Consider the following 21264-nt stretch of genomic DNA (forward strand, 5'->3'; position numbering starts at 1 on the left):
GGAAATATATTGACACTGCCAGATGTGCTGTTGCAATTGCTAACAACAAAAGTGGATAAAACAGTACCTCAAATAACCTGGTATTTGATGGTCAGAGCAAACATCCAAATGTTTCATGAACATTATGAAATTATATTATGTTTTGGGGGCAACAAAAAAATCAGTATTTTCAGATATGTCAGGTGTTCTAATTTTGGCCTCCAATTGTTTTCTTTATTATGAGAAAAACAATGCATTAATACTTGTGATCAAAGATGCGGGGTGCTGCGCACATTGTGATGCTCTCCATCGTCATTGCACTCTTCCGGTCAGGTTGTTTTCTTTTTCAGTTGCATGCATTAAATGCATTTAATAAGCACTACAAGCTGTGCATTTCCCCTTTAGTCTCGGATTAAGGCCTACTGAAAAGATCACTGAACAATTAAACATCTGAGAAGTCCCTCCATTAGCACTTCTCCAAAGGTCCCACTGGGTGGCAGTAGCCTACTCTGTTACTATATTCCCTACAGGACTTTTAAATGATAACATTTACATGACAAACCTGTATTTATTATTTTATTTTTGGTGTAGTTAAATTTGAACTATACAGCTTAATAAAACCTTGGGGTGTCTGCAGATATTTAATCATAATTGACTTGCTGAACTGATTAACTGACAAAACTGAAAAGCACTTCATTCATTCAGACATTTTTCTTGGACATACAGTAGCCTACATGGAAGTGAAATTCTTATTACATTGTATGGACCACTGATGGATTCATACATTTTCAAGTCCCATATGAATACAGACAAACGTTGACCCATCTAACCATTTCACAATTAAATTTCCACTATAACTTGCTGGTTGTAAAGTTCACAAGTCCTGAAATTGGTGTGACACTAGTGACACTTAGCAAATAACAATTTAGCCAGGAGCATCATTATGATGACCTATTTTAGCAACATCCACCAATAAATGATCAGGCCTCTGGCTGATTTTCTTCTATAGCATGTCTTATTTGATGTAATACAAATGGCAGATGTGTTGAAAATTGGTTTCCATTTTGAACTTTTATGTACACTATACTTTACTGATAAAAAAAAAAAAATCCACCAAACTTTCTAAACCTAACAGAAGGGGAGATATAAATATATAAAAGGCTTTGTTTTGTATAGTTACTTCAGGTTTACAAATAAATACAAAAAAAACAATTTCCTGACTGTAACATTAAAAATACTTACAAGTATTGCTAAAAAGGAGTGTAACATACCAATAATGTAGCCTAGCTGTTTTGTTTTAGGATGACAAGTTAGTCTAATGTGCGAATGTTTTGCGATATCTTCTAAAACACTCTATATTGTGTTTCATATTACATATAACACCATGGTGCATCTAAAGGTTTAAATTTATGATAAATGTCCCTCAAATTATATTTAAAATGAATGCCATATACATATACATATATCTATCACAATACATAATACACAGTACGTGCAGAGCAAACACTTGAACTTCAGTAAAAGATTAAAAACATTCAATTTGTCGTTGCCTTAGCCTACAACTTTAAATTTATTCGCACACGGTTTCACGCAGATACTATATCAATACATTTAAACGATAAGATATGGCGTATTTTTCACTGCAACACTAAATAATAAATGCATATATAAATACACTAAATAAAGACATGCATTCATTTGAACTAAGGTAGAATGAGTTGCATTGGCTCGTTTCCCCTGAAGCGCCTCATGGGTAATGTGGTCAATTATGCTGAGGCAGACAATGGAAGCGGACAGAGATTCTTCAAACTGAAAACTACAATTACCATACTTCTTGTCCTTGGATTTCCGGTATCTTTGGCAAAAGTTTCAATGGGGGGAAAAAGAGTAAGGAAAAAGTATCCGTGTTGTCGTGTACATGAAGTGAAACTAGACGGGGGAAGAGGAGGGCCAGTGCCTTAGACGTAATAGGGCAAGGTAAGAGATGTTACACATCAACCCGGTGATGCACGCGCAGGTTAATTACATTGGAATAAAAGTTGTTTCAGTGCAAATCTCAGCTTTCTGCTATGTTTTGTTTTATGTTCAAAAGTACCCGTGTACATACAACAATTTATTTTCGTCATATGCTTTCCCTTCGAATAGCCCAAACATGTTTTTTTTTATTATGAGAAAAAATAGCGTTTAATACAAGTGAACAAAGTTGTAACGGCGCTGCGCTCATCGTGCTCCGCATCATCTTTGCACGCTTGCATTAAATGCATAAGCACTACGAACGGTGCGTTTCCCCTTTAGTCTGGGATTAAAGTAGGCTCCTGAAAAGAGCACTGAACAATAACGCATCTGAGAATGTTTCCCGTATGATGATCAGCTGACTTTTCGGCAATGCACGAGAGCTGTTTTTTACAAATCCGTATTTGTTTACGGTGGTATGCGGAGTATTTTAATTCAACAGAACATTCCCAATGCTTTCTGAATGCATCACCGCTCATTTCCATGTCCATTTGAAATGCGTGCGATGAGGAGCACGCACGTCCACTCACAGTGAGGATTTCGCATCTACCGCCTGTTTTCTCTCTCTCCATTGTTACTCAAAATCTAACGGAACCATTTAAAAGAGCCAGTGTCGGACCTTTGTCAGATGCAGAGACTGGTCTCGTCAGTTTGCGCGTAACATCGAGGAAGAGCTCATCCTTGCAGCATCGGATTTGTTCTTTGTGCACGAGTCGTTTTGAAGACTTGATTAGCTCGGAGCTCCATCAGAGCAACACTCATTCATTGCGCGAGTGAAGCTCTAATTTCTCTGCTGTGCATGAGTGAAAGATTGGGATGGATTGCCGGTTGCAAGGTAGGGTGAAGGACAAATTGTTAAGCTCTTTAATATTATTAAGAAATATTATTGTTGCTCACTGAGGTTAGTGCGGACCATTTTATTTGACTCGTAGCTATCAAGGAGGGCACGCATATGACAAGTGTATTAGTAAGAAAACGAAGAAGCTTCAGATTAAAATGTTGTTTTCTTTACAATAACTTTGGCAATGAACGTTATAACTACTGTCACTAAAACATGTTATGCTTAACGGGTCTTTGGCTAGACACTCAGAAATTAGTTAATGTAATAAAAATGTTTTATATATTTTTCTCTATTACACGGATCCCCTGGAGAGTGTTAAATCTTGGTTCTATATAACTAGATTATAGTTATTTATATTACATATACAATAATGTTTAACATTTAAATGAATTAATTTAATTTTGGTTTAATAGTCCTTTTGATTGTACATCTAAATGGATTCTGAGATGAGAGATGTGTAGATGTTAAAGACATGATTTGGGTTTAATGGGAAGGGATGTTGATAGACTGGTCATTTACACACAATGCCGGATAGAACATTCAAGACTCGCACATCATTTTTACATCAGGAGAAAATTCACCAAATTGTACCTCTTGTCCAGACTGTAATACCGCTCCCCCTTGTTTTATTCTGTTGATACTTTTGAAAAGGTTTTTTTTGTTCTGTTCTGTTACCAAGTAAACCCAAATGTAGTGTTAAGGTTTTTAGAAAATCTTAAAGATTGTTTTATTCTTATATAACTAAACCTGGCTCTCGCCCTGAACATAGCCATGGAAGTTGGAATGGCGTCATAGAATACTATAGAATGCTTTTTATATATTGATGGCTTATGAGACTGTGTATTGTCTATGTATTCAACAAATGTTGAATTCTTGATAGTTCTGTTAGGACAGTCTGTTTCACACCGCATGCACAAGCAATGGCGTAACTAACAGCAGGTTCATGTTGTACTCTCACACTGGGGTTTTACAGAAAATAAAGTGATTTCTGGGTTATTGCATTTAATAATTTTTTTAAGTGGTTATCTGGGGTAGGCTATTTAGATTCATCACCAACATCATATCTGTGAAGTCCAGTATGTGAGGGGGTGGATCACAATTAGATCTGAATTATAATGAATCTGTATAGAACTCAAAACCCAAAGTATAGCTTAGGGATGCTCCGATATGAAAATGTTGTCCGATACTTTTATTAATAAGTAATATAAAAATATTCTTTTTATTTATTTATTTTTTATATATATTTGAAAGTACATAACCAATACATTTGAAAAGTTTACTTCAATAGTTTGTTGCTTCATAAAAGCCCTATATTGTAAAATATTGTGTTGATAAATAGTATTGTAGTGCATTGTGCTGTATTTTCTGCAGCCAGGTGATGTAGTTACGACACCACAGTCAAACCTTGACCCTTTGTATAATATGGGTACCAAAATATGTGCTGCTTTTGTATGTGGTGTGAAACAGGCCTGATTGTGGTTCCACCAATTCAACAAAACTTGAAATAGTTACAAATTACCATTGAGTGTGCTTCACTCTGCTCTACCACTTAAACATCATCCAATTCTGATTGAGCTGGGTCGTATCTAGCAGATCTCATCTCACTAAATGCAGTTTTCCAGCTATTAGGATTCAATCACAAGATCTTACTTCACCAACGGGAAAAGGAGAGTGCCATTTCTCCAAAAACAGAGTTTCATTAGGAAACAAGGATTGGCATCTTTTCCTTACGACATGACTTGGTCATGTTTGTGTGTGCCTTTAGTTTCCTGTGTAGAAAATGGAATGAAAGGAGGGCTGAAGTTGGGTTCGAACTGGTGTTTTGGGCTCCTTGGAAAGTGGGCTAATGGTCCCTGGGGTGAGCAGAGCTTTTCTGGGGCAGGCGTGGCTATGACGTAAAGACGGTTCGGAATGGGAGCGTACAGCACTGTCCAGTCATTCTGAAGGGATCCAGGAGTGTGATATGTGGTCTGGAGATGGGAAATACAGGTCTTGCTTCGTAGTTCCCTCAACGGAGCTCTTGTGTTCTGGTTGAGGTCTCAGCCAGAGAGGTAGGCCAACTTCTAGAGCGATTTTTGAAATTACAGTAAGATTGCGTTTGGGTTACATTGGAGAATTGGAAGTTTTCAGTAGATACTGTCTTCCCTCACATTTGGCAAAAGTTTGTGAACTTGAAACCCTCCGTTGACCTCCTGTGCATGTAACGATTTTTCTCTCATCCATCGGCAGCTGTCTCTGCCCAAACCTAAACACACGAGCCAGCCTTGACACGCAGAGGTGGGATGCTATTTAAAGATCACACAAGCGTACCAGCTGCTCCCATTTCCGTGCTACGTAATTGAATCGGCGCATCCAGTTGAAGAACTCGCCCTTAGATTTGAAAGTTCTGTTTATAGAAGAGGACTCTTCTTTCTGTCATCCTTTCTTCTTTTCTGTCATTTTTTTTCTTTGGTGTTTGGAGAATCAACCGTGTGGTTCTACAGGCAGCTTGATGTAGGACACTAAACCCAATTTTAGTTTTTATATGTGTTAAGCTATTCTTAGGCAGTCAAGTTGCAGGCCTAGTTTTATACATGAGAGGTTGGTGCCTAAGTGTCACTCTTAAACGCGATCTTTGGAGATGTGTTTGACATTGCCATCTTCTCTCTAATACAATTTCTATCATTGTTTAATCGTGACAATAATTAAGTGACATCGGACATCATTTTTTGGATGGTTTGGGTTGGTCACAAAAATGAATGTTTAATTATTTATTTATTTAGGTGTATTTTTGGATGTTTACTATGCTGTGCTCTAAAAATTCTTCATAAAAGCCTAGTTTAAAGCACCACTCTTGCAGCCATCCACACTCAGATAGAATTCTTTGTTCATTGCATTTGGCATCACATGCCACATCTCATGTTATTTTTGGAGCACCCATGAGTGTTTAAATTTAATTTCTTTTAAAGCATCTTGTCTTGTGCATTGTTCCAGTCTGTTGCCTTTCACCTCGCTGTTGGTCTATTGTGTATTTTTTAATGTACAAAGGACACGTTGTCTGTGTTAGTCTAGTTATTGGGTTTTCAGACTTTTTGGGGTCATCAAAAGAATATTTTGAATACCTTTCTAAAATATAAAGGCAGCTCTGTATTTATTTTCATGTATAAAGAAAAAGTTTGAACTGTAAAAATATTATTCAAATGTTAAAGATATTAAGTATAAGTTCCCCTATTATGCTTTTTCACACATTACCTTTCATGCAGTGTGTAAGCTGTTTGTGAATGTAACAGTTCTGCAAAGTTTTAAAGATCGAAGTGATCAAAAAAACAAAACTTTATTTTATTTTCCTTGTGGCCAGACCCCAGTTTGAAAGCCCCTGCTGGTCTAGTCAACTAGGCAAACCACTGACTAGTAGATTTAGAAAATATGTAGTTTTGCACTGCCCTACTTGAACCAAATGAAGAGTTTGTTTGGATGTTTTATTTCTGGCTTAAGAGTATTTGTGTTCAGAGCATGGAGTGGCCTTGGTGTTCACGCATAGAGGTTCTGAAGGAGAGCGAGACGTCAGAGACGAGTAGATGCAATAATAGAGTGAACATCTGTTATATTTCTCCTCCAGATTTTTCCTGCTTGGTGACCATATATGATTGTAAGAAACACTTGCCTTTAGTGATGTGCAAAACTAAGTGAAAGGACCTTGCAAGCTCATCCATCCAATGTATTTCCATCTAAATACATTTTTGTTTTGCTTTTATGTCATTAATGGGGCAGTTTGGTAGCACACTGATTTTGACATGTTTAATTTACAGTATGAAAGAGTTTAGTTCCCTGAGTGCACATCCTAAATGGTGCACGACGGAGGGTGAGGAGTTAAGCACCCAAAGAAGAAATAGGCCAGTTACATCCTTTTTTCACACTTCATGTCCTGAGGGAGGCTGCGAGGATGAGTGCGCCTGTGTGTCAGGGATTAGCATGTGTTAGGTATCACCAAGTGTCAGGTTTGTGAGTTGACACTCTCTTTACTTCTGGGAATATGACAACATGCTCACTCTCTATTCCTGTGTAGCGGCTTTTATATATTCAGATCAAACACTACACACGTGAATGCTGCATCCGTACATATATTCTCACCTTTTAAGGAAGTAGCCTGCACATTGTTCCAGTTTACAGTATGACTCACTGCCGTTGATGCTTCTGGTCCAGGGGTGTGAGAACGGATTTATCTGAGATGCACACATCTGCTCCCCGTTAAGTCACTAAAGTGTCTCCAATTCATTTTCTCGGCTCTTTTGCCAATCCAGCACATATTCTAAGCCATTTCCCATTAGCGCGACGCCACAGTAGCAGCATTTCTTTAAATTGAATGCGAGTAGTGTGTGAAATAGCAGACAATATGCAATGAGAGTATTATGCTACATGGCATGCCTCATTAAAATTAAATGTTTAATTCAGTAGCATTTTTTCTACTGAGAGTCAATTATATCAGTTGATAATGAATACTTAATTGTGCATGCTCATTTCCCGTTTTTACATTTGGATAAGCTTTATCTAACATTTACATATACACTGTAAAAAAAATGTGGGTTTTTGTTGGTTTAACTGATTGCCTTAAAAATATTTAATTTCAAAATATTATTGTATCTGAACCACATCAAAAAAATTGACAAATAAAAAAAATAGCACTATTTGGCATGTTTCACTGTCATCAGAAATAAAACACACACAATTACCCAATATGCTTACACAATCTTTTAATAATATTTTAATAAAGGTTGTATAATCTCAAAAAATGTTTATTGTATTGACTCAAAATTTAAATTTCAATGAACTCAAAATTTTAAGGCAACCAGGTCAAAATTTCGAAAAAAATTTTTACAGTGTAGGTAATATTTTAATAACACTGTTGTCTAAAATCTATAATGCAATTTGTGATGCTTAAATGTACTTTATACATTTGAAAGCATTGTGAAGCATTGTTCTGTTTTATTCTTAATTTACACATGCATGTGCACTTGGGAAAAAAAGTGTGTTGGATTTACATGATTTAATTGTGTACATCGGTCCCACATGAATCGATTACATGAATTCATGTAACTTTCACATTATGGAATGAATACATTTTAAGTGACCCAATTAAGTAGTCTCAAAGTAATTTTTATACGGCTCCCCCTCATGATTGAGGCATACAATTTTATATATTCATTCATTCACTTAAATTTCATATATTTGAATGTTACACAACTAAATTATAAAACTGCACTAGTTAGTTGACAAACTTTTAGCTAGCAACAGCAGACATTAGCATCTTAAATGTGAAGCGTTAAACGCTCCTTCAGCAAAGCCGTTATGACAATCAATTAACAGTCTAAGCAAATGCTCTTCTACACAATGGTAACCAACTGTAATTTAAATTGTATTCATAATTTCAGCATAATTGAATATTAATCAAGTCTCCCCCTTTCTTATCTTGCTCAAAAATACATAAGATTACACTTTTACATGTAAAAAAAAAACAGCATTTACTTTCTCTTGTTTTAGCCATTTGCAAAGCATGCTGGGAACTAACAAGCCCCGCCCAATTTCAGTTAATGAAACATAAATCTGTAATCTCAACACAAACAGATTAAGTAAACTTCAATTTGACTTAATTTGATTGGGTTTCATCCACTTAAATATAAGTTAGGACAAAATGTATAGCAAGTGTGTTGATTTAGCTCATTTTAACTAAGCATTTTGAACCAGCTTTAAAAATGTTTTTTTTTTTCAGTGCCTGAATAAATGGTATAAAAGTAGTATAACATTGCTCGAGGAGAATGTCTTGTGGTTTTGACAGAATTTAAACTGTTGACCAGACACAGTTAATGTAGATACCTAGGCTTAGAGACCTAAAAGACTATAGCTAGTTTGTTGCAGTGGCTAGACTACGGTTACATGGGAGGATTGATTATTTGATGAATGCATAGCTTTGGTCAATATTACCCTGTGGTTTCGATACCACAGTCACAACATGCTAACCACTTGGCCCAAAACAAGAATGTAAGACTTCAGACCAGCAAAAAAAACAACCAACCAGCAAAAAAAACAAAAAAAAACACCAAGAATTCCTGTACAGACCAAAAATAAAAAAAATAAAAGCTGCTTTTAAATTCTTATTGTGACATGCTTTAAAAGCATAAATGAAAGCAACATGGGTGTGAACTTAAGTCGGTTGTGCACTGGACGAGTTACGATCCTTTACTACTGTTGCTTGTCAGACTGTACGAACACGATTTCACACTGTGAGTTCTCAGTTGGAATTAATGTCAGACTGTACGCCAGTCAAGACTCATTAAAAACGGACGCACGCAAGAAGACTCATCCAGAGTTTGACATCATCAATCCGTGACATATTTAGAGATTTGTGAGCTGCATACATGCGGGATAGTAATGGGTGCTAGCAAACAAAAACGATCACTAGTGGTAGTTTTGATCGTGGCTTTCTTGAAAACGAAGTCTGTGTGTGTGGAGAAAGTGGTGATTTGTTGTTGTCTCACTAATGGCATTAGCAGGTTTGGCGCTCCTTTTGGGTTTTTGATTTGACAGTTGTCATAGGAGAAGCCACACTGAAGGACTGTGCCTCAACTTCTGACACTGCCAGAATATCGTCAGAGGTCAAATTTGATTGAATGGTCATTAATCAGCTGTCGCCTAACATGTCAAACTAGCAATTCAAAGACTTTAGATTTTGGTCTAGGGTCAGAGGACTCATTTAGAATCATGACTTAAAGTATGAACCTAGCTTTAGATTTATGAAGATTAATTTCGATATTGTGAAAGGCTGCTTGATTTTTATTCTTTTTTCCAGTCTGAGAGCATGTTGCACAGTATTAGTATTCCAGCTGCCTGGTCACTGCATCGTCGCAGCAGTATACCTTGTTGTTCTCAATGAGATTTGCATAAGGGCCAGCGTGGGCTCCCTGCAGACGAGCTTTTTATAGCGTGTCCATATCTACAACAATAATAGCAATACACCGTTCTCTAAGAGTCTTGGGATAAATGGAATATATTTTCTTTTCCTCATCCTAAAAGAACTGTGAGATAAGAGAACACTAGCTTTATGATCAGGGGTGATGTAAGAGCGGTTTTTTTTTTTGGTGCATTTTATTTAAAACTAACCACAATTGTGCTTGTAAAACTTTCAACTTCTTTATAAAACTTAAATTACCCAAATAAAAACATGCACTTTCCAACTTCTCTTTTGCATGTTGTTCTTTATTTTTCACTTGCATTCCTTATTTTGTAGTTTGAGTCTATTTTAGGTTTGATCATACAGGAAGAAGTCGCAAACCAAATGACCACGATTTTAGGATTATTTTGGTGTCTGAAACCTCAAAAATGTGAGGCTGCAGGGGATAACGATCGTAGCTGAAACAGGCTGCTTAACTCTAGCAATGCCTGTCTCATATTTACTGCATTCCTGCCTGCTTAATGTACAGATGTAAATTTTGTAAAACTTCAGCTGACTGTCATGTTTCATAAGGGATGTACCAGCATCATTGAGCCACAGGAAGCTCCAATAACTGTATTACTTTAAATAATAACTTTATAAGTGGTTGATTTAATGAATCATGTATGTAAATATTGCTGTTTTCTATTATGTATTGTGATATTAATGGATATAGGTTTGAAACAATTAATAAATATTAGAGATGCATGTTATATTGGGGTAAGCAGCTAAATCCACTAATAATAGTTCACGAGTTCGTTTACCCATATACTCTTTAGCTGATAAGGTTTAAACATATTTGGCTTGCTGTCCACGGTGGAGGGGCTCGAGGGCGCTGCTTCAACTCGAGCTTAGATTTACCCCCCCCGGGGACTACTAGTGCTAGGAAGAAGAGAAAGGTAAACATGAATGTAAGTAGGTGGAGTTGGGGAGGTGGAGGGAGCAAAACGACTGATGCCTGAAAGAGGTAGGAGGCTGCTTATATGCTTTGCGGTTGATTGAAAGATTAGATGGGTTCACGCCTCTCGAACTTGCGTTTGTGTACGTTGCTAATTGAAAGATTAGATGGGTTCACTCCTCCCGAAATTATGTTGTGAACTTCACTTCACGAGTTCGTTTACCCATATACTCTTTAGCTGATAAGGTTTAAACATATTTGGCTTGCTGTCCACGGTGGAGGGGCTCGAGGGCGCTGCTTCAACTCGAGCTTAGATTTACCCCCCAAAAAAGCAAAATAGATTTAGGACAGCAAGCTGGTAATATGCGAGTGGAATTGATGGCAGTGTTTGCTCTGGAGTTTCAGTTTGATTACGGAAGGCGGCCCCCAAAAGAGTAAAAATTAAGTTACGAGAGGTGATGAGAAGCTGAGGATGTGTGGTATTGTATGAAGCATCTCGCTGCTGCGTTTATCGACCTGGGTCGTGGGCGAGCACTGCTGCGGCAGTGACGCTCCTAGTTGCTCCTGCGGGAGCAGCGTTTGGACTGGAGGGGAAAAAGGGGGTGGAGGTTGGGTACGTCCTGCCTTAGCATTCGTGACATGGGACCCCCCGGGCTGGAATAACAGGGGGACCTTGATGTCATGAGTGAGGAAGGAGGTCCTTGTCCTTGAAGAAGCGGGCCAAAACTGCTCCCAAGCGATAACCACGCCACCCGCCACAGAAAGAGAGACCCTGCGATGGGTAATTTGACGCAGTGCTTCCCTCCCCCTGAGGCGAGGGCCCACACCGCGTGAGAACATGATGGCCCACAACTACCCAAGGACGAATATTGAGTTCCTCCAGTCCACTGTTCGGATGGGAGAGCCCTCACTGCGATCTGAACGGGAGAGCCCTCAAGATAGAGAAAACTGAAGGATCACACTGCAATTCAGAAAGGGAGTGCTCCCGCTGCACCCGAACGAAAGAGACTCACACTGCAATTCGAACGGGAGGGCCCTCACTGCAATTCGAATTGGGAGCCCATGGTAAACATAAGACATGAAAGCTCCTGTTTAAGCGAACGGGAGGGCCCACACTGCGATTCGAACGGGAGAGCCTGCGTTGCATCTGGTTGGGGGGGCCCACACTGCAATTCAAAAGGGAGAGCCCACGCCTTGCGTGGTGGCAAACCCGATTGAACGGGAGGGACCTCACTGCAACCAGATGTATGAAAAGCCCTGCGGGGCTTGGCAAGCAGCGAGATTTATGAGGTTGTGAGAGTTTGGTGGGCTTGTCTAATGTGGAAGAGGTTTGATCTTACATAGGATTCGAAAGTGTGGGACGTCCAACGACCTAGCATTTTAATCTGGGTTTCCGATAGGCCTTTTTGTGCAGCTGTGGTAGCTGCTCCTATGCGAAACGAGTGGGAGGAAAAGTTTTTAATGGAAATTCCTGATCTGGCGAGGACGGTTTTTAGTTTTCTCTGGAACCAATGTCTGGATGCTGGGTAGTTGTTCTCGTCGAGGAATAAAGGTGCGAGCGGAGAATTGGTTTGTGAATGCCTTTGAGATAGGAATGCAGCAAGGGACTGATAGGGCTGGATGGGTGTTGGTAGATTGAAAATGAAGACTGGATGACCTCGTTTTAGTTGGTCGGTTTTACTCTGTTTGATGTTGAATCGAATTGTGTCATGGTTTAAAATTTTGAGATCTGAGATGGTTGCATGATTAGCTGGATTGAAAGTGGAATTGGTTGTAAATTCTGAAACACGGAGAAAGCCAAAAAAGGCTAAAATGAACATGGCGTCCAGGGTTCGGGTTATGTTCGGAGGGAAAACCCCGGAGCGGATGGTAGTCAGGCATTTGCCTAGGAGGTCGATGGTAAGAGGTTGCCTGGTGTCGGATTTGGTTGGGTGAGTTTTTTGTAGGCCTTTAATGAGAAGAGATGTCTGGGGATTTGAGATGGCAGGGCACTCGTGACCATGGATGATTTTGAAAAAGAAATGTATGCCGCTGAGGTAGACTTTAATAGATCCTGGCTGAATGGACTTGGAACTGTTCATGTGGGAAATGAAAGAAGTTATAGAAAGGAGGGAAAAATCTGGGAACGCTAAATTGTAAACTGTATGGAAGTTTTTAAAGGAATTCCAGGCTGTCCAGTAGGATCGAAGATTTCTTGGAGAAACAGCTTGTAATATTAATTCCATGGAAAGGGTGTGCAGATGACTGAGGGGGTGGTCTATGGGAATATGAGTTCTGAATAGGGAGGAACTGGTGTCGGGTTGTAGTCTGATTCTGGAACCAATGTTCTGAATTTCTGCGAGAATTTGGGAGCGAAGTTGTGACGACACTGGTGGAGGTTCCTGGGCTACTGCATGGGGAGGAGGTGGTTGGAGTACTGCTGACGAAAGGGTATGGGAAGGCCAGCGAGCTGGGGCTGTAGACATGGAGGGCTGAGCTTGGGGTATCCTTGCAAGCGTTTCTTGACTGGTATGGTTTGCTGCTGGAAAAGAGTGGGAGACAGAAGGGAAAGAAAGAAGTGGGAAAGACTGCGGAGGCATCCTCGCGCTGTCCCCACCACCTGAAGAGAAAGGAAAGTGTAGGGGGGGCGGAATATTCAGCGGAGGCAACCTCACGCTGGATTCTGCCCCTTGGTAAGAATTGAGATGGAAATTAGCAGCTGAAGGAAAAGACAATAATTGAGAAGGGGTTTCTGTCTCAAATCTGGAAGCTCTTAAGCCTGTGAAGGAAACCTGAGGGTTGTTTGGAGCGTGGTCCGCTGCGGAACTATTTTCAGCAGCCGCTGTTGCTGGCCGGAACGAGACGGGAGCGGACGCGGAAGTGTGAACGGTCGCTATGGCGGCGGACCCGGAAGTACGAGCGGTCGCTATGGGGATAGCGTGCTGCGTTTGGGAGAGATTTCCCTGCTGCGGCGGGGGAAAACGAATGTCTGCAGTGCATCGAGTTTTTCTCTTGGGGTTTTTTGGAGGAAGTTCAGGAGGACTGGGAGTGTTATTTGCACTTGCCAATAGCTCGAAAAGTTGGATCTTTGTTGATCTGCGTGGAAAGTGGACACCTGCATTAGCGAGTGCTTGACGGAGACTGTTTACCGTCCATTTCGAAATGGGAGGAAATGACGGAACCTCTATGCCAGTAGGCAGAGATGAAGACTGGGGAGGCTGAGAAGGAGAGATGGAAGAAACTGCGACTCTTGATGGAGGAGGAGAGAGTGGTCTTCTTGTACGTGGTTTGTACGAACGCTTGAGATGACGTCCTGGTCGCTCAAGCTGTGGATCGCTATCCTGGGTGGAAATGCCTGGTTGAGGTTGAGGAGGAGAGGTAGGCGTCTCTGGGATGCTGAGAAGTTCGTCGTCGTCTGACGGAAAAAGTTGTATTTCCAGATGATCGGACATGGTTTGTCCGGATGAAGCAAAACGACTGATGCCTGAAAGAGGTAGGAGGCTGCTTATATGCTTTGCGGTTGATTGAAAGATTAGATGGGTTCACGCCTCTCGAACTTGCGTTTGTGTACGTTGCTAATTGAAAGATTAGATGGGTTCACTCCTCCCGAAATTATGTTGTGAACTTCACTTATCAGCCAGAACTTGTCACTATTAAAATAAAAAAAAGTCTTTGTTTGTTTCTGAAAAACATTCATTCTTTGTTATTATTTTATTTTTTTGCAGTATTATGGTTTACTTGGATTTTAAAATAAATCCTTCCAAGCCTTTTCAGAGTTTGGGGTTATCAATTTTTGAAACTTTTGAAAGAAATTATTACTTTTATTCAGCAACGGTTAAAAGGGGTATGTTTGCTGTGAGACTTCAGTGAAAACCCACTGTTGTGATTGGACATCTTTGCATTTAAAATGAGATTACGTGCGGAGTGGGCGTGGTTTAGTCAGGCGCAAACACCGAGCAGCAGCAGCTCGAAAAAGACAGAGAGAGACGGAGCTGGGGGAAGATTGCTGAGAACGAAATGATACGGTACCGACTTTTTAAGAGCGTGAGTTTTTGTTTGTATCTGAGAGCTCTGAATAAACACGAGTGAACTTTGCAACGTTATTTCTCTCACAAAATGCTTTCACCACAGCAAACACATGACATGAATACACTAAGAGCTTCTGTTGAGCAATTTAACAGCGTCATTCAAACGGCAGTGTGCACTGCAGATATACGTGTGATTGACAGATCCGAACATTATAAAGAGTGTTCTTTGATCTCTTTCTGTAGCTTAATCATTTAAATAATAGATTTGTTTCATGCTGCTAACATAAACGACGTGAAGTTGATCGTTTTAGTCATTGGCTTGATTCACTGATAAATCAAGACGGCCAGCGGCGGGACTGACAGTTTTAAACGATTTCGAAAGAAAGTGTGTAAACATGAATGATTAGCTATACATCAGAAGTCACTGATCCCAGATCAGGCATTAATGAACACTGTCACTCACTGTTTGTGGCGATGCTTCGAGAAGCCTTATGGTAAAGCCTGTGCTGACACCGCGACTGATAAACTGAATCCATTCTTTACTAATTCTCTGGGCAGAGGAAGGGAGGAAACCTTTCCTGGTATGAGGTCGTAACAGGAGAATTCAAAATCAGCTCGTCTGGGCTCTCATTTTCTCAAAGGCAGAGAAAGACAGCCAGAACTCGGTTTACACCGATCAAAATTTATAGCCACTTGGGGACAATATGCAGGCTAGGGGAACTTATATTAATGTTAAAAAAAAACATAAAATGAAAATTTCCCGCCATGGGACCTTTAAGTTTTTTTTTGTTTTGTTTTTATCAAAGGAAACTCAAAACAAGGAAACAATTCAGATTACTTAAAATAACTCAAAAGAAAGAAAAACTTCTAAATACTCATAAAAGTTAATTTATGTTAAGTTGGCTTTACTCAAACTGATTAATTGTTTTGAGCGTTAGGGTTTACAGTGCTGAAGGATAATGTGACACCGAAGACTGGAGCAGTGATGCTGAACATTCAGATTTGCGACACAAGAATTGCATATTTTTTTAAACATTTAAAAAATATGAAATTGTAATAATATTTCTGAATATTACTGTTTTTACTACAGTTTTGATCAAAGTATAAATGCAAAAGACATCCCTTCCATCTCTGTACTGAAAAAAAATAATTGTATGGTTCCCCTACCCGTTTTATTTCAGCTGGCATTCTATTGGCACTGACTGAATTTTGTGTCGACTTGTTTTTTTTTTTTTTTAAATAAGACATCACACAAACAACATTAGCTGGGCTGAGGTAAATGTCCTGCAGTCTTCTGCTGTTCTTATCATTCATTGTGACGAAGCAGAAGTCGAAGTGCAGTGAGACTGCTCTCGGTCTGCGTTCAGTTTAATCGATCTGTGCCCCTGGAGATATTCATTAGCATTTTTCTCTTTCGCTCTCTCTTCCCTCCATTCATCCATCCTCCTCTTCAACTGACAGTCCATTACAGTCTGATGTGCCCTGTCTGTTTTGTGTATCCCTCTGTTAGACATTTGCTCATTTTATTTGCCTGTTATCTATCCTTTCCATCAGCGCCTTTCAGATAATTGCCTGTCTTCTATATAATTGCCCGTCTTTTCTCAAGCTCGCCGGTGCTATTTTAAACTAACCATTACGGTTTTTGTCCCAACAATTTTGCAACCTGGAGGTGCCACTTTAATGGTGTGAAACGTGCGACCAATCCATGTAAAAAACAAATCTCCAATTTAGTTTTTCAAGATTGGAAAGGATTACACTTGGAAGTAAAATTACAAGCATCATTTGTAGCATATGAAGCAGTCTGGGAGTGAAGCTTTCAAGAACGAGGAGAGTACTTGAGGATAACACACTTTACCGATCGCTCTTATGAACCTGTGATCACCGCCAGTGGGGATTTGAAGAGATGTTTGGTCTCAGCTGACCTCCGATCAAGTGAGTTACACATATTATGTCTATATTACAGGAAACCCCCGGAGATGAGCGAATACACCCTGTCTGTTGGTCTGAACCCTTTGATATAGACAAATAGAGGCACCACGGGCGACCACCAATGACCTTCACCACTGTAAGTCTGCCCATTTATTCTGAGTAAATGTTGTTTTGAAGCTCCCATTGGTTATTCAAAAGAGATGTGTGTGCTTTTATGGACCCAAAAAAGGAAAAACAACACTTTTATTTAATTATTTTAACTTTATTGTAGATTGTGTTTTATTTGTTTTATACATTTTTGTCACTAAACTTTAAAGGAATAGTTCACCCAAAAATGAAAAATTGATGTTTATCTGCTCACCCCAAGGGCATCCAAGATATAGGTAACTTTGTTTCTTTAGTAGACCACAAATTAAGATCACGCAGATTACACAAGCGTCAGAAGTGATGACGAGTGTTAATTGTTAAATTAAATAATGTTTTTTTTTTTCTTTTTTGGGTGAACTATCCCTTTAACGTCTGAAAAAAATGTACAACAGTGATTTTTGCTTTTGCCAAGGATAAAGGATTTTGAATTATATTATGTTTAAAGGTGCCATCTGTAAAAATTGAGGTAAAAATATCCAAAAAAATATGACCTGCACGCATCAAAAGAATGAGAAGAAATAAGGGCGATGATATCATTAAAAAATTGTCAAGTTATAGTGCTGCAGAGATATCAACCTTAATTAGCAGTAGCATTACTAGCCCCGGCCCCTCCGGTATCGTAATACCAGTCTCGGCCAAGGGTCGGCGGTATGCAGGCAGCATAACCATCAGCCAACCTGGCGTACTTGAACCTGATGTCAATCGTGTGGAAAGTACAGCCCACTACTTCATTTCAGTTCAGGGAAGAGAGTGGATGGATGGCCGAAGCCCTTGGCCCCTTAAATGTATCTGATATGATAAAAATAGCTGTTTTTACCTGACTGGAAAAAGCGGAAGTGCAGGCTCCCGGCAACTGTGTCCCGTCCCGTCATAATAAAAGTCCCGGTACTCACGAGCCGTTTAGAATAGGCGCCCTCCAGTGGACGAAAAGTTGCATAGTGCACCTTTAAGAAAACTCCTCTTGTGGCTTATTGCTTTATTCAAACATTTCCATGCAGTGTTTCCCACACCTACACTAATTTGTGGCGCTGCACCACAGAATCAACATTGGCCGCCACATATTGCGTTTCATCAATGATTTTAAAAAAACGCTATTTAAAACATGTACGCATGTATTCGTTCAGCTGCGCATTTCCTTTCCCTGCTCTTCCTCCATCTCTCGTGTGTCTCTCTCACACAATCTCGCTCTCTCACACACACATACACACTCGCACGCGCGCACACATACACACACTCACTCGGTGTGTTGCATCCGATCGTAACTGAATTGTGGCAGGTCATGTAGTTCATGGCACTCTCAATTGTTCTAACAAACCAGCGCTTTTAATACATTTAAACGGCTTAAGCGGACAGACAACAGCTTCACTATACAGGTATTTACATCTTTTTTTTTTTTTTAAACAGTACAGCATAGTGTGCATTGATTATTATATCAACCACATTTACAGTATAATTTTATTATGGAGTGATGGAGATGCAACATTGTTAACATTAAAGGGTTAGTTCACCCAAACATAAAAATTGATGTCAATAATGACTCGGTAATGTCGTTCCACACCCGTAAGACCTCCGTTCATCTTCGGAACACAGTTTAAGATATTTTATATTTAGGCCGAGAGCGTATCCAAGTGCATGCACACTATACTGTCCATATCCAGAAAGCTAATAAAAACATCATCAGAGTAGTCCATATGTGACATCAGTAAGTTAGTTAGAGCTCTTGAAGCATCGAAAGTAAAAAACTACGACTTTATTCAGCATTGTCTTCTCTTCCGCGTTTGTTTTCAAACCTTAAATAAAGATTCAAACGGTTATGAATAAGCGTTTTGATTCATGATTCGGATCGCCAATGTCACGTCATTTTAGCAGTTTGACATATTTCTGTCGAATCTGTGGGAAACACCGTCATATCATGTTATCTGTCTGTAATGATTAGTAATGAGTGGCTCTTATAAATGAAGGACCTGCTTATGTAATTATCTGTTTGTTTTGCTTTAATTACAGGATCCATTTATCGTTTTGTCTCAGATTCTGTAATGGAAAATCGAGGTGAGTATTTATTGCCTTACTTGCTCTGTCTTGTTGAGACTAATGATGCTGAATAATTGAGAAGAAACTGTTCCATTTGTAGATGCTGTTGATTAAGGTCCAGAAACCAATGTGTGATCTTGATTTAACACATTTTGGTGCATTCAAAACCACAGTTACAACACAATTGAATTTATACTCTAGTTTGCAGCCATTGTAGTCAAACATTTGTTATTTGTCTGTGAGAGCAGTGTAAGGAGGAACAACTGTATTTGATTAAAACAGGATTCTTGCAGAAGTAATTAACTAAAGCTTCCTGCTCGTCAGTTGTCAACAAAGCGCTGGTAAAGAGCTCTGTGTCGCCCCCTAAGGAAGGTCGTGAAGGCAGTTCCTACCTTGAGCAGATTCGTAGAGATTGTTTTCCAGGTCATGCCAGGTTCTGGGTCTAGGCAGAACCAAGAGCTTATTCTCTTCTCTCTCTGTTCTCTCGTTCTCTCTCTTTTGGAAATGTGCCCAGTGTAGGTGCTGTAACTGGGACAGAAAGAAGCAGGGCTTCAGTTCAATCCTCTGAGTCATTTTTTTTTTTCCAGTGTAGATGCATTTGTGTTCTTACTGTGGGGCTGATCTTAGAATGGTTGCAAAGATAACAGATGAGTTGCGAGAAGAATAGGTCAGAGTTCTTTCGTGATTGTGATCTATCCAACTTGGATATACAAATTTTATATAATATGTCGGAGCCATGTAGCAGTTATTTTTGTTTGTGCCTCTTCCTTTGCTTGCTTTATCACTTTTGTTCTCTTCCCTCTTGTCATATCATTGCAGTTTCTCCCTCTTGCTCTTTCTGTATCTGTTGCCCCCAGTTCAGCATGTGGTTTGATGATTTCATACCTCCTGCAGAGAGAAAGGATTGTTTGTTCTTGGTTCTTCGTTACTTTATTGAAGCCTCAAAAATGTAATTTTTGGTTCAAATGTTTTGAAAGACGGGTTCAGCCTATGCAGCCTACAATTATTACAGCATAATCAAATTGTAATTTTGTGCCTTATTTTTCCATCACATTCTCATCTATAAAGTGGGGGTTGAATCAACTAGTTTTGTTGTTAGTCAATGCATTGGGTCTTTCAACTAATCACAGGTCTCCTGAAGTTGCACTTATTTTATACACAGTTACACACACTACCATTTAAGATATTTTTAATGTTTTTTTTAAATATGTTGCAAGTCATTCTCACCGATGCTATATGCTCAGGTTGCATATGCACATTTCTTTTTTTTTTGTAGTATTTGCCTTTAATCGGAATCATCGTAAATACGAGTTTTGGAGGTAAATATTGCACATGAACGCCCTCTGATGTCGTGTTTACCACTGGGAAGTTCAGAAATAATTTTGTTACCCAAGTTCTCGAGATGGCCGTGGCATAACCATTAAAAATGGCAGATGGGAGACGAATTTCATTGTCTTGTCGTTAAAGTAGTACATATTTACATAAATTAATAATCATTTGAAGCATATTGTGTATTTTAAACACATCGAAAATCGCATCTATTTGACCATCATTCCAAAATAGTGAGCAAGCTGACTATTTAATGTGGTAAAAGTAGCTATACAATAGGATCATGTATGGCTGAAAACTATTGTCGTTTAAGTCTTTAAGCAGACTTATCATGTCTACATTATGCTTTTATTGTGAATGTGATTATAAACAATATGCTTTCGTGTTGTGCTGCTAAGTTTGCCAGTGATTCTATGATTTTATGGGACCGTGAAATGACTGAAATGGTTACAGTGTTAAAATAACATTTTCCAAAGAGACACAAAAGTATGAACCTGGCGTCCTCCATTCTTTCCGATAACAAAGCACCTGAACACAACAAGCTCGTAATCACGACTTCTGAAGTGGGAAGTAGGAAACTTCCAATAGCACGTGAAGGCAGCATAATTCGTGGTGAGCAATTGCTCAAAACCGTGCATGCGTCGAACGCCTTTGTATGCGTACAAATCAAAAGAATTACACTTTGCAAGACGCTTGCGTCCACGTAAAAAAAGAAGAAGCATACTTTCGACTCAAACAGCATGAAAAACGAAACTTTTATTCAGATAAAGGTTTGTTCCCCCAGAAATGAAAATTGTCATTTATTTACTCGCTCTCATGTCATTCCAAACCTGTAAGACCTTTGTAAATATATTGGCAATTTTACCGAACTTGTTGAACTAAGCACTGACTGTATTTCTATCCTAGCTATTAAGTCCAAGTTCAAAATAAAAAACTAATGCTCATTTAACATACTGAGCTTTTTGAAATATCTATCTATCTATCTATCTATCTATCTATCTATCTATCTATCTATCTATCTATCTATCTATCTATCTATCTATCTATCTATCTATCTATCTATCTAATCCATCCATCCATCCATCCATCCATCCATCCATCCATCCATCCATCCATCCATCCATCC

General features: G+C 39.2%; 1 protein-coding gene across 3 annotated transcripts in view; it reads left to right on the plus strand.

Moving 5' to 3' along the window:
* The first annotated feature begins 1839 nt into the window (after positions 1-1839).
* phactr4b (phosphatase and actin regulator 4b) overlaps positions 1840-21264 on the plus strand; it is a 53372-nt gene continuing 33947 nt past the window's right edge. Inside the window, exons 1-3 of one of the 3 annotated variants that reach the window (XM_067448331.1) lie at positions 1840-1956; positions 16666-16767; positions 18783-18827. In XM_067448331.1, the coding sequence (XP_067304432.1) occupies positions 18815-18827 (13 nt within the window). In that variant the 5' untranslated portion in view covers positions 1840-1956; positions 16666-16767; positions 18783-18814. Of the gene's footprint in view, positions 1957-2325; positions 2828-4781; positions 4885-16665; positions 16768-18782; positions 18828-21264 lie in introns of those variants that run through there. The other 2 variants (XM_067448330.1, XM_067448332.1) reach the window with 2 other exon arrangements.

Source organism: Pseudorasbora parva, chromosome 7 (assembly GCF_024679245.1).
Source record: "Pseudorasbora parva isolate DD20220531a chromosome 7, ASM2467924v1, whole genome shotgun sequence".
Lineage (NCBI taxonomy): Eukaryota > Metazoa > Chordata > Actinopteri > Cypriniformes > Gobionidae > Pseudorasbora > Pseudorasbora parva.